General features: G+C 38.3%; 1 protein-coding gene across 2 annotated transcripts in view; it reads left to right on the top strand.

Annotated features, from left to right (window-relative positions):
• Positions 1-19,001: 19,001 nt before the first annotated feature.
• The window catches only part of ZBBX (zinc finger B-box domain containing), a gene marked incomplete at its 5' end in the record, with an annotated part of 105,222 nt that continues 99,784 nt past the window's right edge, over positions 19,002-24,439 (top strand). For both annotated transcript variants that reach the window (XM_079704403.1, XM_079704404.1), the window contains 2 exons: positions 19,002-19,069; positions 23,083-23,196. In XM_079704403.1, the coding sequence (XP_079560529.1) occupies positions 19,002-19,069; positions 23,083-23,196 (182 nt within the window). The remainder of the gene's footprint in view (positions 19,070-23,082; positions 23,197-24,439) is intronic.

Here is a 24,439-nt window from a genome sequence, read left to right on the forward strand (position 1 = left end):
AGTAATCTTGGTTGCAGGTTTCTCTCCTTCATCACTTTAATTATGTCCTGCCACTCCCTTCTGGCTTGTAGAGTTTCTGCTGAGAGATCAGCTGTTATCCTGATGGGGATTCCCTTGTGTGTTATTTGTTGTTTTTGCCTTGCTGCTTTTAATATGATTTCTTTGTGTTTAATTTTTGACAGTTTGATTAATATGTGTCTTGGCGTATTTCTTCTTGGATTTATTCTGTATGGGACTCTCTGTGCCTCCTGGACTTGATTAACTATTTCCTTTCCCATATTAGGGAAGTTTTCAACTATAATCTCTTCAAATATTTTCTCAGTCCCTTTCTTTTTCTCTTCTTCTTCTGGAACCCCTATAATTCGAATGTTGGTGCGTTTAATGTTGTCCCAGAGGTCTCTGATATTGTCCTCTGTTCTTTTCATTCTTTTCTCTTTATTTTGCTCTGCATTAGTTATTTCCACTATTTTATCTTCCACCTCACTTATCCGTTCTTCTGCCTCAGTTATTCTGCTATTGATCCCATCTAGAGTATTTTTCATTTCATTTATTGTGTTTTTAATCGATGCTTGATTCATCTTTAGTTCTACTAGGTCCTTGTTAACTGTTTCTTGCATTTTGTCTATTCTATTTCCAAGATTTTGGATCATCTTTACTATCATTATTCTGAATTCTTTTTCAGATAGACTGCCTATTACCTCTTCATTTGTTAGGTCTGGTGGGTTTTTATCTTGCTCCTTCTCCTGCTGTGTGTTTTTCTGTCTTCTCATTTTGCTTATGTTACTGTGTTTGGGGTCTCCTTTTTGCCGGCTGCAGGTTCGTAGTTCCTGTTGTTTTTGGTGTCTGTCCCCAGTGGCTAAGGTTGGTTTAGTGGGTTGTGTAGGTTTCCTGGTCGAGGGGACTAGTGCCTGTGTTCTGGTGGATGAGGCTGGATCTTGTCTTTCTGGTGGGCAGGTCCACGTCTGGTGGTGTGTTTTGGGGTGTCTGCAGACTTTTTATGATTTTAGGCCACCTCTCTGCTAATGGGTGGCGTTGTGTTCCTGTCTTGCTAGTTGTTTGGCATAGGGTGTCCAGCACTGTAGCTTGCTGGTCGTTGAGTGAAGCTGGGTGCTGGTGTTGAGATGGAGATCTCTGGAAGATTTTCGCCGTTTGATATTATGTGGAGCTGGGAGGTCTCTTGTGGACCAGTGTCCTGAAGTTGGCTCTCCCACCTCAGAGGCACAGTACTGACTCCTGGCTCCTCAATTTGGGATGATTTGTTGTCTATTCATGTATTCCACAGATGCAGGGTACATCAAGTTGATTGTGGAGCTTTAATCCGCTGCTTCTGAGGCTGCTGGGAGAGGTTTCCCTTTCTCTTCTTTGTTCTCACAGCTCCCGGGTCTCAGCTTTGGATTTGGCCCCGCCTCTGCGTGTAGGTCGCCGGAGGGCGTCTGTTCTTCACTCAGACAGGAAAGGGTTAAAGGAGCAGCCTCTTCGGGAACTCTGGCTCACTCAGGCCGGGCGGGAGGGAGGGGCACGGCGTGCGGGGCGAGCCTGCAGCGGCAGAGGTCGGCGTGACGTTGCACCAGCCCGAGGCGCGCCGTGCGTTCTCCCAGGGAAGCCGCCCCTGGATCCCGGGACCCCGGCAGTGGCGGGCTGCTCAGGCTCCCGGAAGGGCGGTGTGGACAGTGACCTGCGCTCGCACACGGGCTTCTTGGCGGCGGCAGCAGCAGCCCCAGCGTCCCACGCCCGTCACTGGGCTCCGCGCTTTCAGTCGCGACTCGCGCCCGTCTGTGGAGCCCCTTTAAGCAGCGCTCTTAATCCCCTCTCCTCGCGCAGCAGGAAACCAAGAGGGAAGAACAAGTCTCTTGCCTCTTCGGCAGCTCCAGAGTTTTCCCGGACTCCCTCCCGGCTAGCTGTGGCACATTAGCCCCCTTCAGGCTGAGTTCTCGCCGCCAGCCCCAGTCCTCTCCCTGCGCTCTGACCGAAGCCCGAGCCTCAGCTTCCAGCGCCGCCCGCCCCGGCGGGCGAGCAGACAAGCCTCTCGGGCTGGTGAGTGCCGCTCGGCACCGATCCTCTGTGCGGGAATCTCTCCGCTTTGCCCTACCCAGGTATGTGGGGAGTTTCTTGCCTTTTGGGAGGTCTGGGGTCTTCTGCCAGCGTTCAGTAGGTGTTCTGTAGGAGTTGTTCCACGTGTAGCTGTATTTCTGGTGTATCCGTGAGGAGGAAGGTGATCTCCGCGTCTTACTCTTCCGCCATCTTACCCGGAAGTTCTCAGTAGACTTTCTTGAAATAAATGTTTTAAAAAAGTTCTTTAGAGAGAAGGAAAAAGGTATAGGTCAGAAACAGATCTACACAAAGAAAGGAAGAACACTGGAGAAGGAATAAGTGAAGATAAAAGAAAAACTTTTATGTTTCTTATTCTCAATTGAGCTAACAGACAACAGTTTGTTCAAAATGATAATAGCAACAATGTATTCAATATTGTATATATATATATATATTCATATGTATATATAATGAAGTGAATGATAGTGGTGATATAATGGAGGTGAGGGGAGAATTAGGATTATTTTGTTATTATAAGGTACTCATACTATCTATGAAGCAGTTCAGTGTTATTTGAAGGTGGACTTGGATTAGTTCTAAATGTATATGATAAATACTAGGACAACAACTAAAAAGCATTTTAAAAAAGGTAAACTAACATACTAAGAGAAGAGAGAAAATGGAATCATGTAAAGTGTTCAATTAAAACCAGAAAAAGTAGAAAAAAGTGGAAGATAAAAATAACAACAAAGAACAAGAGCAAAAAAAAAAAAGGAAAAGTAACAAATTTGTAGACATTAATTTAACTATATCAATAATTACTTTGAATACCAATGGTCTAAATGGACCAATTAAAAGAGTGTCAGTGTGGATCAAAAACAAAAATCCAACTATACATTGTCTAAAAGAAACTCACTTTAAAATAAAGACCCATATACAAAAAAGTAAAAGGATGGAGAAATATAAACCATGCTAACACTAATCAAAAGAAAGCAGAAGTAATATTAATTTCAGACAGAGCAGACTTCAGAGCAAGGAAAGTTATCAGGAATAAAGAGGGACATTGCCTTATGATAAAGGGATCAGTTCTCCAAGAAGACATAACAGTTCTTAATATTTATATATTATATTTAACAACAGTGTTCAAATATGTGAGGCAAAAACTGGAAGAACTTTCTGCTTGCCAGCAGAAATATATAAGTTCATTATTATAGTTGCAGACTTCAACACTCCTCTATCGGAAATGGACAAGTCCAACAGGCAGAAAATCAGTAAGGACAGAGTTGAAGTCATCAATGCCATCAATCAACTGGATATAAAGTACATCAATAGACTACTTTATCCAACAAGAGCAGAATATACATTCTTATAAAGCTCACATGGATTTTCACCAAGATAGATCACATTCTAGGCCATAAAACACACAGTAACAAAAAGAATAGAAATCATATAGTGTCTGCTCTCAGATTATAATGAAACTAAACTAGAAATCAATAACAGGATGATTGCTGGAAAGTCTCCAAATACTTGAAGATTAAACAACACACTTCTAAATAACACAAGGGTCAAAGAAGAAATATAAGAGAAATGAAAAAATATTTTGAACAAAATAAAAAAGAAGACATAATTTATCAATATTTGTGGGACATGGTGAAAGCAGTGCTAAAGTGAGAAATTTATAGTACTGAATACATACATTAGAAGAAAAGATCTAAAATCAATCACCTAAGTTTCTACCTTAGAAAACTAGAAAAATAAGATAAAATTAAATCCAAAGTTAGCAGAAGAAAAGAAAAAATAAGAATTAGAGCAGAAATCAATAATATTGAAAACAGGAAATCAATAGAGAAATGAAACAAATAGCTGGTTCTTTGAAATGATCAATAAAATCAATAAGCCTCTATCCAAGCCACCTAAGGCAAAATGAGAGAACAACTCTATGTCCACAGATTTGATAACCTAGATGAAACTGACTGATTTCTTGAAAGACACAACTTGCCAATACATATGAAGAGATAGACTATCAGAACAGGCCTATATCTATTAAATAAACTGAACCAATAATTAATAAGCTTTTAAAACAGAAAGCACCAGGCCCAAATGGATACACTGGTGAATTCCACCAAACATTTAAGGAAGGAATTATACCAATCATGTACAATTATTTTCAGAAGATAGAAGCAGAGGGAATACTTCCTAATTCATTCTATGAGATCAGCATTGTCCTTATAACAAAACCAGAAAAAGACATTACAGGAAAAGAAAACTACAGACCAATATCTCTCATGAACATAAATACAAAAAGCCTATCTTCAGGTCCATATATACTAGGGATCACCCTTTATTCCTCAGCCTCTCATCTAATCAATTCCAAGTCCACTGATGAATTTTTCATATAAATATTGAATCCTTAAACTTTCTTTTAATCATGCTATCTTGTCCTAGGCCACTAGTATCTGCCTGACTGTAGCAATGGGCTTTTATTCTCCCCTTTGCCAGAGTTGTGTGACTGTCACTTCTTTTCTCCCTCTTGCCCACTTCTCCTAAGTCCCTTTCAAGTTTCAGTAATGATGGACATTTTTAGATTCTCTAAACTTAACCATATCCTAACTCATCGTGGGGATGTTTGCATATACTTTTTTTTCTACCCAGAATACTCCCTAATTTCACCCATTTCCCCAAACCAGTCTGGAGCTCCTACTAAACAACTGGGCCAAAACCAGATAGGGCATCACTTAGGCTAAGAAGCCTTTCTTGAACCTCAGCTGTTGGGTTAGTTTCCTTCCTCTGTGCTTCTAGAGTGTTATTTCTCATACAGTTTTAGTAGTTAATATTCTGAGTTTCTTGTCTGTACCTCCCATCTAAACTGTCTTTTCTGCAAGGATAGAATACAAATCTGTCTTGTTCATCATTATAGCCATTATTTATCCAAGTAACTGGGACATAATAGGTCCTCAAGAAGTATTTGGTGAATGTCTACACCTTCATGAAAGCTGGCTACATTAGATGTATATGGTTTTCTGAATTAATGTGAAGATGGATACATAGGTCATGTTAACTCACAGTGGGCATAAGAATGGTAAATTTAGTTTGTTCTATAGTGGAGAGAGTTGTAACAGCTCCTTTGGAATATTTTGGGAGCAACTTCTGCAAAAGGTAAGGCTGTTATAAAATATTTCACAAAATATGATGAAAAATCTGCCCTTGGGGATCAGAGCTGTAGAATAAAGTTGATGAAATTTACTGTTAGACATCTCATGTCAAACAAACCTTATAACTCTTGTTTTGTGCCTCCCAGCTTGAGTGCATAAGAGAAAAAATGCAAATTTTCCAAATGAAGTACAGCTAACAGTGCATAAATCTCAAGAAGACAGTAAGATACGCTTATTAAAACTTGGCAAGGATCAAAATGAATGTCTTTTTCTCTGAAATGCCAGCTTTTTTATTTTTAAGTTTAGCTTTTCCCTAAAGCTACATCAATTATAAATAATTGTCTGCTAGCAAAACTAGCACAGCTACACTTAAAGTAAATAAACTAAGAAATTAAACTGATTAAAAAATAAACAAGAGATTTTACCCTTTTTTTGATAGAATGGCTTCAAAAGAATGCCAAATGACCTTCCTATCTTTGTATATATAGGAATATTAATTTAACATTATGAGAGACATAGATTAATGTTCAACCGTTGTTTAAAATAATTCTCTGGGAATCTAACTTTGGACTTGCCTTATAAAGGAAGTTACTTTAGTATTACAATTCTGACAGTCATCTTAGTCAAGATTCTTTTTTCTGTACAACTGAAATCAAGCCATGCCAGTTTAAGTAACAAAGGGGAATTTATTTTAAGGATATAAGAGTATATCATGGAACCCAAAAGCTAGAATGTAGCTAGTCCTCAGGAAAGGGAAAGCTTCCATAAAATTCCCTCCCTTCTAACTTTTTAAAATTCCTTTTGTCCTTTCTTCCGTTTTTTTTTCTTTCTCTAGTCGACATGGCAGAATATTGTTAACCCAAGAATCACTCTCTCAGTCTCAAATACACATTCTCACGAGAAAGAATCTTGTTTGAATTTATTCACGTATTTATGGACTCTGTCCACTAAATCATTACAAGAATGGGCTGGGTAGTGCAGGAAAACATGGCTGCCAAAGCTCACAGATTGTTGCCAGGCAAAGGGGAGGGAAACGAGGGGCAGATTATTGGTGCACTATAGGTGTTTATTCATCTGTGGATGGAACCAAGAAATACTAACCTCATATTAAATTAGAAGATATAGTAAAAAAAAAAAAAAGAAAGAACATAATGTTATGTTCAAATAAAGTGTCTTTCTGGCTCACCTGGAGTTCTATCTTCATCTACTCTGAACCTGTTTACCTAAGTTGTATGTAGGTGTATTTGTATTGGCAACACATGTTTCAGGGACCAATGCCAGTTCTTTTTTTTTTTTTTTTACCACTTATGTAGTCCATGCTTCTCAGCAGTAAATACATGAATGACAGTGAGAATAACTGAGGATCACATTAATAAATTCATTCAGGGTGTCATGCTCATTTGTGAGGACCTTGCAATGAACACTGCTGGATAAAAAAGTCCAAGTATGAGTTTCATACCCATCTGTTTTAGCAATGTCGGATGAATGTCTCTCTCAAAACCACCTCCTCCGTAGTTTTTTTTTTTTTTCCCCTTATTTTTTTATTTATTTTATTTTATTTTATTTTTTTTTTGCTGTACGTGGGCCTCTCACTGTTGTGGCTTCCCCCGTTGCTGAGCACAGGCTCCAGACGCGCAGGCCCAGCGGCCATGGCTCACGGGCCCAGCCGCTCCGCGGCATGTGGGATCCTCCCGGACTGGGGCACGAACCCATGTCCCCTGCATCAGCAGGCAGACTCTCAACCACTGCGCCACCAGGGAAGCCCTCCTCCATAGTTTTTTGAAGGTTCCCGGGACGTTTTCAAAACTCCTCCTTTAGCTTTGGTTACTCTATATATGCTGATGACACTGTAATATACATGGCCAACCCCATCACTTTCCCAACAACTTGACCTATATTTTACTTTTTATTATTTCCAATTGCTATCTCAAAAGTAAAAACTTCAAAACTGAACTCATTTCTGTGCCATCTCTTCAACCCTCACTCTGTGAACTCTTCCCTGTTCTTCGACAACCATGTTTCTTCAGTCTTCAAATCCTGTTGGAGTTTATGAAATCCCCTTGAATCTATTATCTTTGGCCTGTGCCCTCTGCATTGATTTATTCCAGACTCATCATTTCTATCTCAGACTAATATAACCATATTTTAAACGTGTCTCTTTGTCTCCATTTTCTCCTTTGGCTCTATTTTTACATTACCACCAGAATTATCTTTAAAAGATGCTGTTATAAGCATACTGAGATGATTAATTTCTGTTTTAAAACAATTTTGTAATTTCCATTGTGAACAGTGTAATGTCTGAGGTGCTTTTAAATTTGACCCCAGCACAGCTTTTTATCCTATCTCCCTGCCACACATGCTATGTTTGAACCACCCAGAACTTCTGGCCATGCCACACACGTCTTGCTCCCATACTTTGTGAATATAATACTTGCTATATTACATATTAATTATTTGTTATCTCTCACTTCCCTCAATAGACAATGGGTTCCTCAAGGGCAGAGATACAGTCTTTGTTCCTATTTGTGTCCCTCTTAGGGCAGTGTCTGCAATAGAGCTGGTGTTGAATAAATGCTGGTTAAAAACACTATGCCCATCCAAAAAGCTTATACATTTATTTTTCAACTGGGAAAGGACTGCACATTGCAGGAAGCAGGAATTTATCATGTGCCCTGATGATTTTCCTCCACTTTTGAAACATCAGTGATCATTACCTTGTGTTATGGAAATTTATTTGCTGAAGAATTCTGTGTCATAGGTGACAGCCAGAAATTACAATGCTGAGAAAAATTTTAAAAGGACAATCTTACCTCCTAACTACAAGTTTCTTCTTTTCCCTTTTTAAGTTTAGTCCTTAAGGTATATTTAAATATATTTATATCATACTAATTTACATTTTGAGAGATCTTTTTGTAATTTTATGTTGCCTCTAAAGCTTGGCTATCCTTGACAATTTGAAAAATCCCATACATATGTAATAGGACACATAGTCAGTGTCTGCCAGGGCATGAAGAAAGTAGATGCTCCACTTCAAAGTAAAGCTAAATTTCAGGACGTGTAAAAGGGAGATTGTGGAAAACCTGTTTTACAATCTTGAACTGGCCATCAACTTCTAACTATAAAAAAGTTTGAGAAGCCAAGAGTGGAGTGAAGATTGAAAGAGTGTTTTGGGCCAGTTTCTGGTCTGCCTTGTGTCCCATCTCCCTTCAGAAGAGGAAGGCTTGGTACCTACTATCAAAATATAATTTCAAGAGTTAAGAACATGATGTTCTATAAATATAGAATTTACATGTTTCTTTTATTCATTAAGGATGGAACTACCAGGATGGTTCAAAAATCTAGATGCAAATGATGTGAAAATTGTAGATGAAAAAAACCCTACCGATTAACATGTAACTTCACAGAAACAGAGCTTTATGATTAGTAAAAGATGATCACACAAAGGTACATTTTCCTAGAGGATAAGATAACCTTTGAGTGGGCTCTTAGAGTGTATCTGAAAAGGCATGTAGTTATTCCTTTAACTTATTTCCAGGTTTTGGATAATGTCTGTTGACAGTCCCTGACTGTCATTTCAAGCCTGGTAAGATGTACATCAATGGGTCCCTGCAGCTGGGGACACAGTTGGCTGGTTTTTTACTCCATCTGAGGAGTCAGAAGTACAATTGTTAGGCTGGTGGGTTGCTGGTGTTTGAGCCAAAGAGAGGTGAGCATGTGGCTGTCCTGCATTCCCATAGCGTGGCAGGGCAAAGGATGAAAGAGCGTTTCTATAGGTCTGACATGGGACATGCAAAAACGTAAGAGAAAGTGGGTCATTTATAACTCTCTCCAGGAGGACCACTGATATCCTACAGAGAGAAGTGAGAATGATCACTTGATGCCTAGGGGCTCAGTAAGCAAAGGTCTGAGGAGAACGTGCCACCTGCATCCAGAGCAATGCAGGTAAGAAGTCCCCACTGGATGGAGTGGAGTGGTCTTTGGAGAATGGTCTGCTTTAAACACCTGGGAGGCTCATACCAGGCAAGTTAAGACTGTTCTGTTTTAACCCTCATCCTTTCCTGTGATCCTAACATAGGCAATCAATAAGACTGAAACATGAATGGATGATGAGGAATGGAAACCCAAGATTTTCTTAATGGTTGCTTGACTCCAGGCTTCCCTGCATTCAGGAGGCCCAACCACTGTGAAACAGAACAGCCTTAATGTTAAGTCACATGCAGAGTTTTGACAATTATGTGGGACTGGACATTTTTATTACTCATCTAAGAACTTTTATTACCTGTGAGTGACAAAGAAGTCCTGAGACCAGCCACAGTTGTCCTCCAGGTAGTGTCTGCCAAGTACAAAATAAGGTTACTTGATGAGCTGGGCTTGCTTAATGGAAGAGTGTGTGTGTGTGTGTGTGTGTGTGTGTGTGTGTGTGAGAGAGAGAGAGAGAGAGAGAGAATGTGTCTTTTTAAGCATGACCTTGCAGTTATGTTTTTGAATTCAGTAAGTCTGTGCTCTCAATTTCTTCATGGTTGATTTTTATCTCTTTAAATTGAATTTCTAGTTCAGAAAACTTGCATTCAGATCTTGTCTTCAGACTGACACAATGAAGCATGGATTTGCCCAAGCTCTCAGGAATACTGTCCTCCTGATACAGACGTGGTAACCTGTTTGCACAATTGCTGGTGTGCCAGTTAAATGCATTCTGCTTCAGCAGAAAGGATATTTTATCTCTAGAGGTGTTACTGTTTCTACATGTTTCATTTCATTTTGTCACTAATCATTGTCTTGAAAAACAAGCACTTCATATTTTTCACTTTAATATGTAACTTGGCATGGGATTATTTTTTGGCTCTGCTTTGTTTTGCATAAGTATGCATAAACTAAGATATTTCCCTAAATATAAGTATGATAATGTCCATTTAAGGCTTCTGAAAAGTGCCAGAATAATTTATACAATATTTTTATGAGTTTAATTTTCTATTGTGCCAGTCAATGCATTGTAAAAATTCTTTTTTGAAGTAAAAAAAGTACTGTACAGAAGTGATCAGAGTTTTTATGCAACATACTGCTCTTGATTGAGTCAGAATTGAAGTTTGTTTACTGTTCCCTCTGTCTGGAAAGTTCCTTGCTCTGACTGCCCCATGTCTTCCTCTATCCCTGCATTCAGAGACCTCTCTGACCATCTAACCTAAATTTGGGCTCAATTATTTTCTATTTCTTGATCCGTATTCTTCAAAGCCCCTGACCTATAATTATATGTTTGTTTATTGTCTTTCTGCTGTCAGTAAAATTATAAGATGGACAGCAGGAGGGGCTATGTTTTCTTCACTGCAGTATTTTTGGAACCTGGAACAGTGGACTCTCAATAAATATTTGTTGAATAAGTGAATCAAGGGATGCATACTGGAAATACCATTCCTGATCATTCAAAGAGCACAGCTGTCTGAGAAACACAGTCTTGCACAAGAAACTTCTAGTAGTATTACACATCCACTTGAAAGTTGTCATTGTATTAGATTTAAAGGAAAGGCTTGGTGAATTTATACCATGAACAGTAAGATAACCACCATAGCCTCAAAACCACCATATTTTTCAAATATTTAGCACATACTGTTGGCCTGGCTTAGTGCCAAAGACTTACCATACATTGTTTCATTTACTCTTCCATGTTACACCATGTGTGAACTAAACATATCCTTACCTCATTTAATCAATTAAACTGGGTCTTACAGCTTCCCCAAGGTCGCATAGTAGGTGAGTTGTGGCAGGACCAGGACTCAAACTCAGGTCTGCCTTCATTTCAAAGCCCAGTCATAGCCACATGACTATCATTGTCTTTTCTTATCCATGCTGGTTATAATCTTATATAGCTGACTGCCAAGGGAAAATATTTGATGTGTTCTTAAATGAGTATTGGCAGGCACATTAATGTGGAAAGCAGTGGTGCAAGAGTTAGTGTCTTAACTATAATACTTGAGATTATTAGTCCAGTAACAAGATAGATTCAGTGTGGAGAAGCATAGAATATTTTTTGACTGACTGACTGCAGAACCAATGAGACATCCTACTTGCAGCATATATATAAACAGAGATTAAAAACTACAGCATATTTAGGAAGCCAAAAATAAGTTCACCACAGGTGACACTCTGGAAAAGTTGGAGAAGTGTGAGTTGATATTCTCTCTCTCTCCCCCCCCCCTTTATCTCTCTCTCTCTCAACTCTTAAACTCACATACCCCCATGCGTCCTGTATTTGATATAAGGAAAAGAGAGTTCTAGGCTTGTCAAAGACTTAGATTCTAGTCCTGACTTTGCCTATTGTGACCTTTGATGAGTGACTGAACAGTATGTATGTGGGACTTCTGAACTACTTGGGTTAATTCTTCTTGCGTCTCCCATTTGCTAGCTTTGTAATTTTGGGTTGTTATTCAAACTTTCTGAAATATGGTAGGGGCTCAGTAAGTGTTAGCCAAGTGTTAGCCACTCCAGCACAAAGCTTCCGGCACCTGCCCTTTCCTTCTCTTCTCCTCCTCTCCCTCTTCCTGCTTCTCTGCAGGGCTCCCTTGCTCCCTCTGCGGGCCGAGAGCCGCAGTACCAAGCCTTCTGGTTGCTATGGGTACCGAGGTAACGCGGTAACCAAGGAGACCAAGGCGGAAGCTCCAGGCAGCTCGCTGCGGCGGACGACGGCGACGCACAAGTCTCCCGGCTCCAGGTGGGTCGGCTGGCTGCGGTGGCGGCGGGCCTCGCAGTCGGCGTAGCGGGCAGCACGCCGGGTCTGGGTGGTGCGGGGAGCGGGCCGGAAGGCGGGAACGGAGACTGGGCCCCAGGGGAGCTGGGGGCGCCGGCCCAGCGGGTGTTTGTTGAGCTCCTGGCTTGTGCCCGACACAGTACCAGGCCCGCGGGCTGCAGGAAGCGGCCTAGACTCCCGGAGTTGGGAGTCTTCTTTTTTTCCAAAGCAAAGACTTCCCAGCCCTTGATGCTAATGGAGACATGAACGAGGGTGAACCCTAAACAGGGAAACCCGGGCCTTCGTCACATCACTTGTACCCTTTCTACAACCCAGCCTTTTCGAATGAAGTCTTTTTTTTGAGGTACGCGGGCCTCTCACTGTTGTGGCCTCTTCCGTTGCGGAGCACAGGCTCCGGACGCGCAGGCTCAGCGGCCATGGCTCACGGGCTCAGCTGCTCCGCGGCATGTGGGATCCTCTCAGACCGGGACACGAACCTGCGTCCCCTGCATCGGCAGGCGGACCCTCAACCACTGCGCCACCAGGGAAACCCTCGAATGAAGTCTTTTTGAGTCTTATTTGAAAAATTTGGTTCCCTGACAAACTATTATCACACCTTCTTTTGTAGCCTTCTTTCTGCCTGGGCGGCCACATGCATACACTTCATTCTAGAAGTCCACTCCTCCCTAAAGGTCACGGTGAGGGGTGCCAGATTCCTGAGAAATCTGAAGCTGTGGAAGTTTTTTATTCTTCCTCCCATCAGCATTAGAGGAGCTTAGATATACTGTATAGGTTTAGTTATGTATTTTTTATTTGTGGAGTTATCAAGACTCATTAAAAATAAATCCTATAAAGTTGATGCCTACCCAGGATTAAAACTATGTAAACTGTATGCTTATGGAAGATGAGAAAACACACAACGCACACACCTCTACTTCCCTCTAGCACCTTATCTTAGAGGCTACTAGAGGTCTGCCCTGACCTCCCATAATATTGCCAGTTGTATTACAAATTAATTATTTGAAAGAATCTCGGTCCTTTATTTCCTTCAAAACATTTAATACTTCCTACAATTATTTCATTTGCTTTTAAATTTTTTCCTACTTCCTTCACCAGAGTGTAAGTTTAGTGAGGGTTAGTACTGTACCTGTCTGGTTCACCTTGTTCCTCAGTGCTTAACCTGATACCTGGCACATGGAAAAAAGAAAACAAAAAGATTTGTTGAAGTGGGAAAGAGGGTGTGTTTGTTTTAAATTTTTTTTCATGGAGTTGATTATACAGTAAGTTCAAAGCAGTAGAAAAATATTAAATACTAAAACCTAGCACATTATTACTGACAGTACACTATGTGTAGATACTCTACTAATTGCTAGGGGTTCAAAGATCAATGGTAGGACTACCCTCAAATATCTGCCATACTTGGGGAAATAACATGTATATAAGCAAAGCAGCAAAAATAACACAAGACAGAATATAGTAGCAAGTGAGTGTAATACACATTATGTCCTTAAAGGAGAGAAGCTCGTTTCTGATGGAAGAAACCTTCATGGTAGAGGTGGCCTTTGAACTGGGCCCTGAATAGAATAAAACTTGGTGAGCTGAGACGTGGAAAATAAAGCATAAGGCATAATGGATAATGGAGAATCTTAAGTACCAAGCTGAGTAGCTGGGTATTTTTTTTCCTGTGTTTAGGGGGAACTATTTAGAGGCAAAATTCAGAGCAATCTGACACTCAAAAGGGTTTCAATGGTGTTTAAGTAAATTGCTGTAAAATTTAGAAAATAGTTTTGGTAAAACAGTTCTTACTCTAAATTTCCTTTTTATGATAGGTTAAGAGTATGAAAGGGGGGGAGAATCTGAATGATATGAATTAGTTATTTTAAGTATGTAGAACAATTTAGGTTTTAAATCCTAAGAGGAGCTAACAGGACTGAGAATAAAATTGTAATTTCTGGCTTTGCCACCAATCTTGGATGGGTGCCTTAATTTTCCCATGCCTAAAATATTCACAAAAGAGCACCTAGGATAACAGTAGATTGTATGAGAATGGATGGGAGAAATAAACTATAAATATATAAAAGGACTTAGGTTTCTAAAAGGTATGATTTATAAATTTAAAACATTTTTTTTTTTTTTTTTTTGCGGTACACGGGCCTCTCACTGCTGTGGCCTCTCCCGTTGTGGAGCACAGGCTCTGGACGTGCAGGCTCAGCGGCCATGGCTCACTGGCCCAGCCGCTGCGTGGCATGTGGGATCTTCCCGGACCGGGGCACGAACCCATGTCCCCTGCATCAGCAGGCGGACTCTCAACCACTGCGTCACCAGAGAAGGCCCTAAAACTTGTATTTTTTATAATCATATAAAGTTTTTAGTTGATACAGAATAATAATTATATATTACTTTATTATTGTGCCTTTCAAACTTTTTTAAGCTCTAGAAGAGTTTCTTAAGTCTGACCCAGGGGCTCATTATGTAAAAATAGATGAAATCAGGGCAGCTGTGGGTAAAGCAGAGCCTTGATGCTCCTCTCATTTGCTTCTCAAGGTAGTTTCTAAGCTGCCCCCTTCTCTAACCCTGAACTCTCTGAAGCCCTTTATAGGCCACGAATCAGAGACCTTTTGTTCAGTATTCTGCAAATTAGGGAGGGGGAGATCCCTACCTTTTTATACTGGATAAACAAACTGAAGCTCAGAGACCCTCTGACACAAAGATCTTCTGAACTTAAACCCAGAATCTTTTAATATCACCTATCATTTTTATTTTATTTAAAACAATTTTTATTGAAATATGGTTCATTTAAAATGTTTTATTGGTTTCAGGTGTACAGCAAAGTAATTCAGTTATATATATATATATATATATTCTTTTTGATTATAGGTTATTACAAGATATTGAGTATAGTTCCCTGTGCTATATAGTAGGTCCTTGTTGGTTATCTATTTTGTATATAGTAGTGTGTATACTTTAATCCCAAACTCCTAATTTATCCCTTCCCCCACCCTTTCTCCTTTGGTAAACGCAAGTTTGTTTTCAATGTCTGTGAGTCTATTTCTGTTTTGTAAATAAGTTCATTTGTGTCATTTTTTTAGATTCCACATATAAGCAGTATCATGTGGTATTTGTCTTTCTCTGACTTACTTCACTTAGTATGATAATCTCATGTCGATCCATGTTGCTACAAATGGCCTTATTTCATTCTTTTTCAGGGCTGAGTAATATTTCATTGTTATTCTCCATGGAACTACTTATCATTTTTAGTCGGAAATTATCTTAAAAGGATATCTTGCCCCTTGATATTTAAAGCCAAACTTTTTCAGTTGTTCTCAAGGGAACTGGCACATAGAAGGTAAAAAGTGGGTGACTTGGGTACCATTTAGTGCCCTGAAGCAGTGTTTAATTATCAAATATTTTGGTTGGTTGAAAGATTGAATGCAGGCTGGATGTTAATCTCTGATTTACTTTCAGGGTCTATGGTAGGAGAAAATGACATATATTTATTCAGTAGGGCACTCAAGCATAAGATGTTATGCTAAGGACCATGTGTCATTAGATTAGTCCTTTCCTTAGATTAAAAAAATATATATATATACACATATATATATTTAAAATAAGGATTATATCAGGCAGAGAAACTTAAAATTCTTTTATTAATTTAACTATTTTTAATTAAATTCATTTTCATTTAACTTTTCTTGCTTAGGCCTTTGATTTCTAAGTACTATGGTAAATACCCATCCCCAAAATCTTGCTTATTAGACCCCTTGAAAATATGTGCTAAAGTAAAGAAAAATCCTTATTTATTGGCTTTTAAGTTTTCAGCTCTAAGATGATCTGGGTTGTTAGAAGAATCAACTAACCTTAGATAAGTTTTCAGTTATATGAAAACAGTGGTTTCCCAAATATCCCATTCTGCCAATGGTGTGATGGTAAATTCTCTGAGCCTAGGGCAGCTCTTGAATACTCTGAGTTTCTAGATTTATAGAGCATAAATTCCTTGTTTCCATTCTGTTGCGGCAGGCCTTGATGCTTGGGTTGCTTTCCCAAAATGGGAACTTATGTAGAAGGATCATTCAAACCATCATGGGCAGTTCTGGGTCATATTGTGTGTATGTGTCTGGGGAAGAAGAAGGCTGGGGACAAAAATGATGCAGTCTAATAAATCAGGTAACTAGCAAATTTTCCAAATAACTACTGAACTTTTGGTATTCAATTATAAGAAAAAATTTATTGATCAAGGACACATGGAATTATGAGGTTTGCATAACAGAGAGTATATCTGTATTTCCATGGTTCCATTAAGTGCCTAAAGTTTTGTGCCTTGCTATTCTTCCTGCTGACATTGTTATATCCTTGCTGTCCCAAGAACGGTGACTAATTCTCTGTTGGTTTCAGGAAAGGAAACAGGCAGAAGAGCGTGACTCACAATTATAATCTTCCTTTTTTTCTTCATGCAAGAAAATTGGCCTTTGTTTGTGTCTTGATAAAACATTTAATTGAGAAGAAGCCTTACTAATTGCATTCAGTGAAGTGAAATGCCCCCTGAATAAGGCTATTTATTGGCTAAATCACATTATCAGCAGAGCTATAAATCTGAATCATCTCATCCTAATGAAATTTACAGATTTTTCTTTCATTCATTTCAGTCCTTGTGTATCAGTTCAGCTTTAAAATTGTATATCTCAATGCATCAATGAAGTTAAGGCAATTTAAGTTATTTTAATTAATCAGACATATTAACTTTGGGGATTCTTTTATTTTACTTTTTGATGATAATGGTAATGATAACATTATGGAACTTTTCAAGAAAAACTTAACTGACAGTAGATGAGTGTCCAGCTGTTGGATTTCCTGATTTAGATCAAAAAGGGATACATAGACTCTCTGTTACTCTATGTCCTAGAAGTTTCTAAAAGGTGCCTTTTGTAGTCTCTGATAGAAATGAGACGAAGGTTTTACCTACAAAGAAGGGGCAGAAGCAAACCAAATTTTGTTTTTCATTCCTGTGGCATCTTTGACACTGATTTTAGCTTTGAGAGACAGGACTTGGTGGTTGAGAAATGAATCTGACTTAGACGTCTCTCCTAAGTACTTTCTTCTTTCAGAATGTCTCACGGTATTGTCTTTATTTCCCCTTGACTGTGAGTCCTTTGAGGGAAGACACCATGTCTTATTTACCATTGTGACTTCAGTACCCACAATAGGGCTCACAAAGGAACAGCTAAATAACTGTTGATTGAAGGCACAAATATACTTTGTCCTATGATGCAGCCATTACATTACTTACAGTATAAAATTATTTTGTATAATTCCATTTTGGAATTCTCTTCAGAGAATAAATTCCCTTAGAATTTCCTCTAAGGAATTAAAAATCTACCCTTTCAGGCTAAATCTGATTTCTGGAGGTAGAGTAATTTGAAACTAGATTTGAGTGAACAAAGTAGTTGCTTCTGCTGGCCACCATCATTTTTAGTTTTGAATGAGGTATAGCAAAGTGGATTTGTGTGTTTGTTGGATATATGATGGACTCTGCAGACAGTCTCAAAAGAGGCATTCCAAAAATGTTTTGATCAGTGGTTGCATCACTGGAATTGTAAAATAATCTCCCAGAGATTCGATTCATTCGATTGTGTTGACTTTAATGTCACAGTACACTTAACACTTGATTACTCCTGTTCTGATGTCTTCTCTGCTTAAGTCTTTGAGCATACCTTCTAGGCTTATTTCCTGTTCTTCCTTCTAAAAGTTTCAGTGATTCTCATTAGCTACAGAACACATTCCAAATGCTTTAACTTGGGATTTAACGTCACCTATTATTGGGCCTCAGCCTACATTTCCAAGTTTACACCTACTTTTCCCCCTCCATTCAAGAGCTGTTTTCTTCTAGCAGTGAGGAAAGTTCATCCCATCCATATCTTTATATATATTAGCCCCCCTTCACCTTAAAGCCCCACTTTAAATGCTAGCCAGCTTGAATTCTCTTCTTTTGCTCCCCTCTTATATCTGTAAGTTTTATAGCCTTTGTAATTCCTACCTTGTTTTATGGCTTTGATAAATAGGTCTTATATGCCCTATTTGACTCTACACTATTTGAGCCCAGAGAACAGATCTCCTTGGGCCTTGACTCCTTCATGTCTCTCAGTACAGTGCTGTGCATATAGCAGAGCCTTAATAAATATTTATAGGGGTTATGAGCACATGGGAGCACATATATAAAATGACGGTATCAAATGGTTTGGGCATTTATGACTATGGGCTCTATTATATTGCCTCATATTTAAGAGTGTTTGGAAATTTTTATTCATATAAAAATCTAATAGTTGTGCACGTGATTCAGCAGTTCAGCATTACAGAGTAAATTATTATAGAACTGTGAGTAATTGGGATACTTAGGAAATAGGGTGTTCTGAATAATTTAATTTTCTGGCTAACTTGGAGTTAGGCAAAAAATCTTTTTTGTTTCATTTCTTGTTGAAAAATTCTTTCAAAATATGCTAATTTTTGATCTTAGGCAAAGAGCATCATTAAATTTTTCTTTGATAAATGACTATACTTGAATGCCTTTGGGTAATTACTGCATACCTTAATTCTCATTTTACATTACTGTATATGTAAAAAAAAAGGTTTTCAAGTTTGGATTGTGTTTCTAAGGTTCTTTTCACTGCCAACCTAGCTTTGGATATTATTTTTGGCTGGGAACAAATACCTGATATATATTGTTATCATCTTAATCATAGAAAGAGCCAGGATATGTGTTCTATTTGTCTTAAGGAATTCATTCGTCACTTTCAGTTTCCACAGTCTTTTGCTATATAATTATTGGTAAAATTTTGGTTCCATCAGATATGTTATAGTTATAACTATATTAGCATATAAATATTTGTATAACATAATGCATTTATCATTTATAATTTCTTGTTGTTTAACCATTGATTCGATTTTTTCCCTCATAATGTTTTCTTGTTTAAAAATTTTCCTGAGTTATATGTATTTTCAAATTTGTAACGTTAACCACTTTATGTTGACATAATTCTTTTGCCTGTTACTTTTTCAGAAGTTTTCGCAAATCACGATAATTTTTAGACAATACTAAGACATTAATCATGAACACCAAAGATTTTGTGGTTCTTCCATGGGGAAAACCTGGAAATTCTTTAAAGCTAAAATATAAGTAAGTGCATATGTGTTTATTACTTAAATAGAATAGTTGCTAAAGTTTCTGTATTTTATAATTTAAAGTATTCTTTTCATATGAGGCTGTTTAGAGTTGAGATAAAATTTTGTGAATTCTCATCTCCATTTTCTTCACATTGTTCTATTTTAAGAGAGTAGGTTTGAAATATTATAAATCTATAATGGTTTAAAAATGAGGACTAAAAATACTTATGACACAAGAATCTATGCGAATTGGGTTCATCAACTATTGAAGCAATACAACAGAAAGTTACAAATATTTTTGTAACACTTATACAAAATTAGAAAAGAATCACCCTGAAGAAACTGAAAGAAATTGAAATTTAGGGAGACTGTTAAAGTGAGAGACGAGACCTTTCAACAGGGAATAGAAATCACTAACTACCTTTGCACTTTGCATCGTTAAAGGACTTTATGTTTAATTCACCTTTCCCAGGACAGGTACCTTCTGTCCTAGGTTGCTTTGGAGATGCATTCGGCCTGAGTCAAGCAATTCTGGGTATCCTAGAAATTTCAGGACATGGTAGGGGTACCAGAAGGTTCAATATACCATTTCCCTTTGAGATCATCTAGAGCCACTGGGAATTCCCAAGGCCTTCCTCTCAAATATGATTCAGGGCCAGCCATCATGGGTTGGGGGCAGACTGTCAATGTTTAATTTTAGTTTCTGAGTTCCCTGATCCAGATAAATAGTCCTGTGGTTACTCAGTGTCTTCATAGCTTTCCTAATTCTCCCTTTACTTTTGAGATACTGTGTGGAAAAGCATTTTGTCAACTGGAAAAATTTATATGGCATTATCATTATTAGGTTTACTAGTTTTTGGTAGGGAGGGGAGCTATCCAATTGCTAGTATTACCACTTTTACTTTTTTAATGCAAAAAGAGAAGGGACAATGCATTTTGGTGATAAGTTTTAAGTCTGTGTGTATATACCTATAAACATTCACCCAACAAACATTTGTTAAGTACACATAGTCTATACTCTGTGCTAAGGAACAATGGGTACAAAAGAAGAAAGTCACAATCTTTGCCCTCAGGTAGCTTGTGGAGGATGTGAATAAGTAAAATTACATTTACAAAGTAGTGTGAAACATGGTGTGATATTAAAGCACAGGTAGCTATGAGAACATGGCCCAAACTGCTAGGCCAGAGGTGAGGAGGTCTCTAAGCTTTGCCTGAAAGATGCAGTTAGTTGGGTAGTTACTGGGTGAAACTTGTTCAAAGGCACACAGACACGTAGTCTGGGGACTTTCAGACATATCCAGTTCACTAAGATTTATAGAACAAAATTGGTGAGAATGGCAAGTCATGTAGCTAATAAATTAACTTGTATGCCACACTAAGGAGTTTGGGATTTATCTTGGAGATGAGGGGGAATCACTGTTCCCTGGCCTGCATGTCTCCCTGGTCCATCCATGAATCACAACCCATAGAAACTAGGGCAGGAACACCCATTTTATGGTAATTACTCTGGAGTTTCTTTTCTTGCCCTTTCCTTGTTCCAAGTCTTTCTTATTTGACAATTGTCTCAACAATTGTCTTAATGTTGTCTTACGTTTTGGTGTTCTCCAATTCCTCTCTACTCTTTTCCAACCTCCACACCATTTCTGTGGGCTGTTTCTGCCTCTTGGATTTGTTGTGTTGACACGGTCCCTGTGGGGTCAACTTTAGTTGCCCTTCTGGCTCTGTGTCTAAGGATGTCTCCAGGAAGAATCTTTTGTCTTGCTCCAGACCACGGAATGGCACCATCAACTTGACCACTTGGTCAGTAGGCCAGTTGCTTTTCTTCAGTTGCACCCCCTTCCTCTACCGTAGCGGGGACTTTCTAAACATCAAAAGTTTTATAAGCAAACAAGTGACAGAATCACATGTGTGCTTTTGAACTCTTCCTCTGGAGGCCATGTGGAAAGTGTTGTGGGCCACTGAGACTTTGGGCCACTAATCCTGAACTGTGTCCCCAGCCCACCCCAGAGTGAATTAGTTCAGGAAATGGCATCACTGGCCTCTTGGTTGCTCTTGGGATTACCTCAGGTTCCTTCCTTGTCCCTTCCTTGGTCAGTCACCTACTTCTGGTCAGTCTCCAAGTTCAGTTAAGTCTATTTTCTTATATTTCTCAAATTTTCCCATTTTTCTCTCCACTGTCTCTGTCCAGTCAGACCAGCACAGTCTCTCTGTTATTAGGATTACTGAGATAGTCTCCTAACTGGCTGCCTTGCTCTCAGCCTTACACCCTCTGATTAATATTCCATTATACAGCCAGAGTGATCTTTCTAAAGTGAAAGTATTATCAAGTCTCAATTCTCTTAAAACCTTTACAAATTCTTATTGCTCATAGAATACAAATCCCAATTCCTCATCATGGCCTACACAGCTCTTCATAATCTGGCCACTGTCCACCTCAGCAGTTCCAGTTCTTGCCACTCTCCCCATCCTGCACTTAATGCCTGGGCACATGGAACTTCTAGTTCCTGGACCCACACATCACTCTCTTCTACTTGTACCCACACTTTTCTTTCTTCCTGGAACACTGCTCTCACCACTTCCCTTTGACTGGCTAAGTCCTTTCATCCCTTGGAACTCAGCTTAGTCTTCACTTCCACCAGGTACTATTCCTACGGCCCCAGGGGCTGAGTATGTGCCCTTTCTGTGTGCTCAGGTATCTCCCTGTACCTGAAAACACCATTATACTATACTTCAATTATCTTCACGCTTGTCTACGTTCCTTTCTATAATGGAAACTCCATTGGGTCTCACATCCTATCACTTATGACAGTGCTTGTTTGTAATAGGGGCTGAATTACTCCTTGTGGAACAGATATAATGAAAATAATGCCTCTCTCTCTCAATATCTTCACCAGCTTCTCTGAACGCTCTAGACAGTTTTCGCCTCCTGTCACTTTCCATAAATCTTCCTGGACTGTCCACTTGGGGACATATCTTTGGCCCGCTTGCTCTTTGGTGGATTGCTCACCCCCTCTCAATTATTTCCCTCTCTTATCTTCATTATTCTTATTTTGGTTCCTTGCCATGGCACACATACCCAAGTAGCCCACACTACTTGATTATAATAAGACACTAATGAAATAACGAAGGAAGAGATTTAAACTCATGATAGAGAATGAAAGCTAGAGAACTAGGTTGGTTTACTTCTATGAAAGAGAGACTCAGTGGCTAATGCTGACAAGGGACCAGAATTGTAGAATGAAGAAAATAGCTTGTGTCAAAAGCTTGATGAACTTCAGATATTATTATGAAAGCTCTTGTACAGGAACGTGTAAGGGGGCTCTACCTTGTCCTCAGAAACTTTTCTTCTTATTGTTTTCCTTCAATGGAAACAATAGGTGATGCTTGGCTCAGTTCCCATTTATCCCTTTGATGGCTCCTGTTCCAAAACACTTGATAGGTGTTTTCTTCCTAATAGGCTCCAAGCAGGCCCTTTTCTCTCTTTCTCTCTCTCTCTTTCTCTTTTAGTATTATAGATACATGGCATAAAGGTGGAAATTTATCGAAGTTTTCCAAGATGATTAATTTAGCAAAAATGTGTATTCTGCCCATACAGAATAGTTATTTTAAACACTATGATTCAAAGTATTAATACCTGAATCCTTTAAAGACAGTATGAAAATTAGAAAATAATTTTTATTTTATTTTCTATTTGTGTGTCATGGATATCTGTACATATATAAAGACATAGCTCATGTATAACATGAATTATGATTTGAGACCTCTAACAATGTAATAAAACAAAAGTCTAAGATTTGAAGCGATACCTTGCTTCAGGAGAATATTAATTGAAGGCAAATGCTAACTTTAGAAACCATATTTCAAAGACTGCAAAGGAAGTAGTTAAAATAGTTTTTCACATATTTATTATTCATAATTTTAATTAAGGGCAAACCATAATATAAACTTATTTTGCCTTTTTTTTTTCTTTTTGGGAGGTTTGTTTGTTTACCCCAAATGAACATTTTGCATTTAAATCTTTTTCAGAAATGCTCAAGAACTGAGAATGGAGAAAGTGCAGTTAGAGTTGGAGAACAAAGAGGTGGAAAGAAAACTACAAGAATTCCAAGCAACAAGGAGCAAAGAAAAGGAAGAAAGAGGGTGGGTGACATTTTTAGAGGATTTTAGAGGAATAAAATGAATTTTATTATAAACTGAAGTCCTTATGTCAAGAACTATTTTACATATTATTGTCATTCCAATGACTATCTGTCCTGAATGAATCATTTCTGGCTTTCCCTGATGAACAAGCAATATTAAATTTCCCCTACTTTTTCTATTTGTGTCCCTTTCCTCTGAAACTTATTTGGTCTTACATGTTCTTATTTCTCTTCTTACATTCCTCTTCTGAACCAGTTATAGTCTGGAATGTTGAGGACAGCAATGCAGAACTTGCCCTTTGCTCCCATAAAATTGCCATCAATAAGAGATTGCCAGTTTATGTGTAGGGCATTTTTATTTATTAAAAGACTTTTGGGGGGCAGGGGTTAACATGCATATAGATAAGAATCATTCAGACCCTCACATATGTTTGAAATATTTTTAGCAAATGTGCTTTAGCTGAAATTTTATTAATGAGACTTCTCATTATGCTTGTATATCTGTACTAATTTTACTGAGCATTTTGCTTTGTTGTAAAAATAATACATAAATATAATTAAAATCAAGTATAACTGATAGTTATATAATGAAAATTATCTCTTCTTCACTTTAGGCTGACTTCCAGCCCATTTTGTAGTACCACTTTTAACAATTAAAATGTTTCTTCCCACAAATTTCTTGTCTCTGTGCAAGCCTATGTATATATAAATGTTTGAATGTGTGTGTGTGTAGGTTTGTATCTGAGATGTCTTTTACATTTTTCAAATGAGTTCATCTATGAAAGTCTGTGGATGGAGTCACATTCTACTTTTCTACTTGATATATCTTAGTGCTCTTGCCACGTCAGTGCACAGTGATCTCATTCTTTTAGTGGCTGCCTAGTATTTCTTTGTGTGGCTATAATAGCATTTACTTTTCATATCTTTATTAAGTTTTCAGTATTTTGTGATTATATATGCTGCCATGAATATGCTTCTACATATATTTTTGCTTACTTATATAAGAGTATCTATGGGATAAATTTCCACCCATGTAATTTTAGGTCAAAGTATATGGCAGTTTACATTTTGGTAGACATTGGACAACTTCTTTCAAATAGACTTCAAAAGTGTATAACTTTCTCCTACAGAGAATGAGTGGGCATATTTCATATGCTTTTGGTGGTACTAAATATTACCAGACTCTTTGTGTATTAAATTTGCTTTTGTTTAGTATTCAAAATGATGATTATCAAATATCTATA

Source organism: Hyperoodon ampullatus (assembly GCF_949752795.1).
Source record: "Hyperoodon ampullatus genome assembly, chromosome: 5".
NCBI classification, from domain to species: Eukaryota; Metazoa; Chordata; class Mammalia; order Artiodactyla; family Ziphiidae; genus Hyperoodon; species Hyperoodon ampullatus.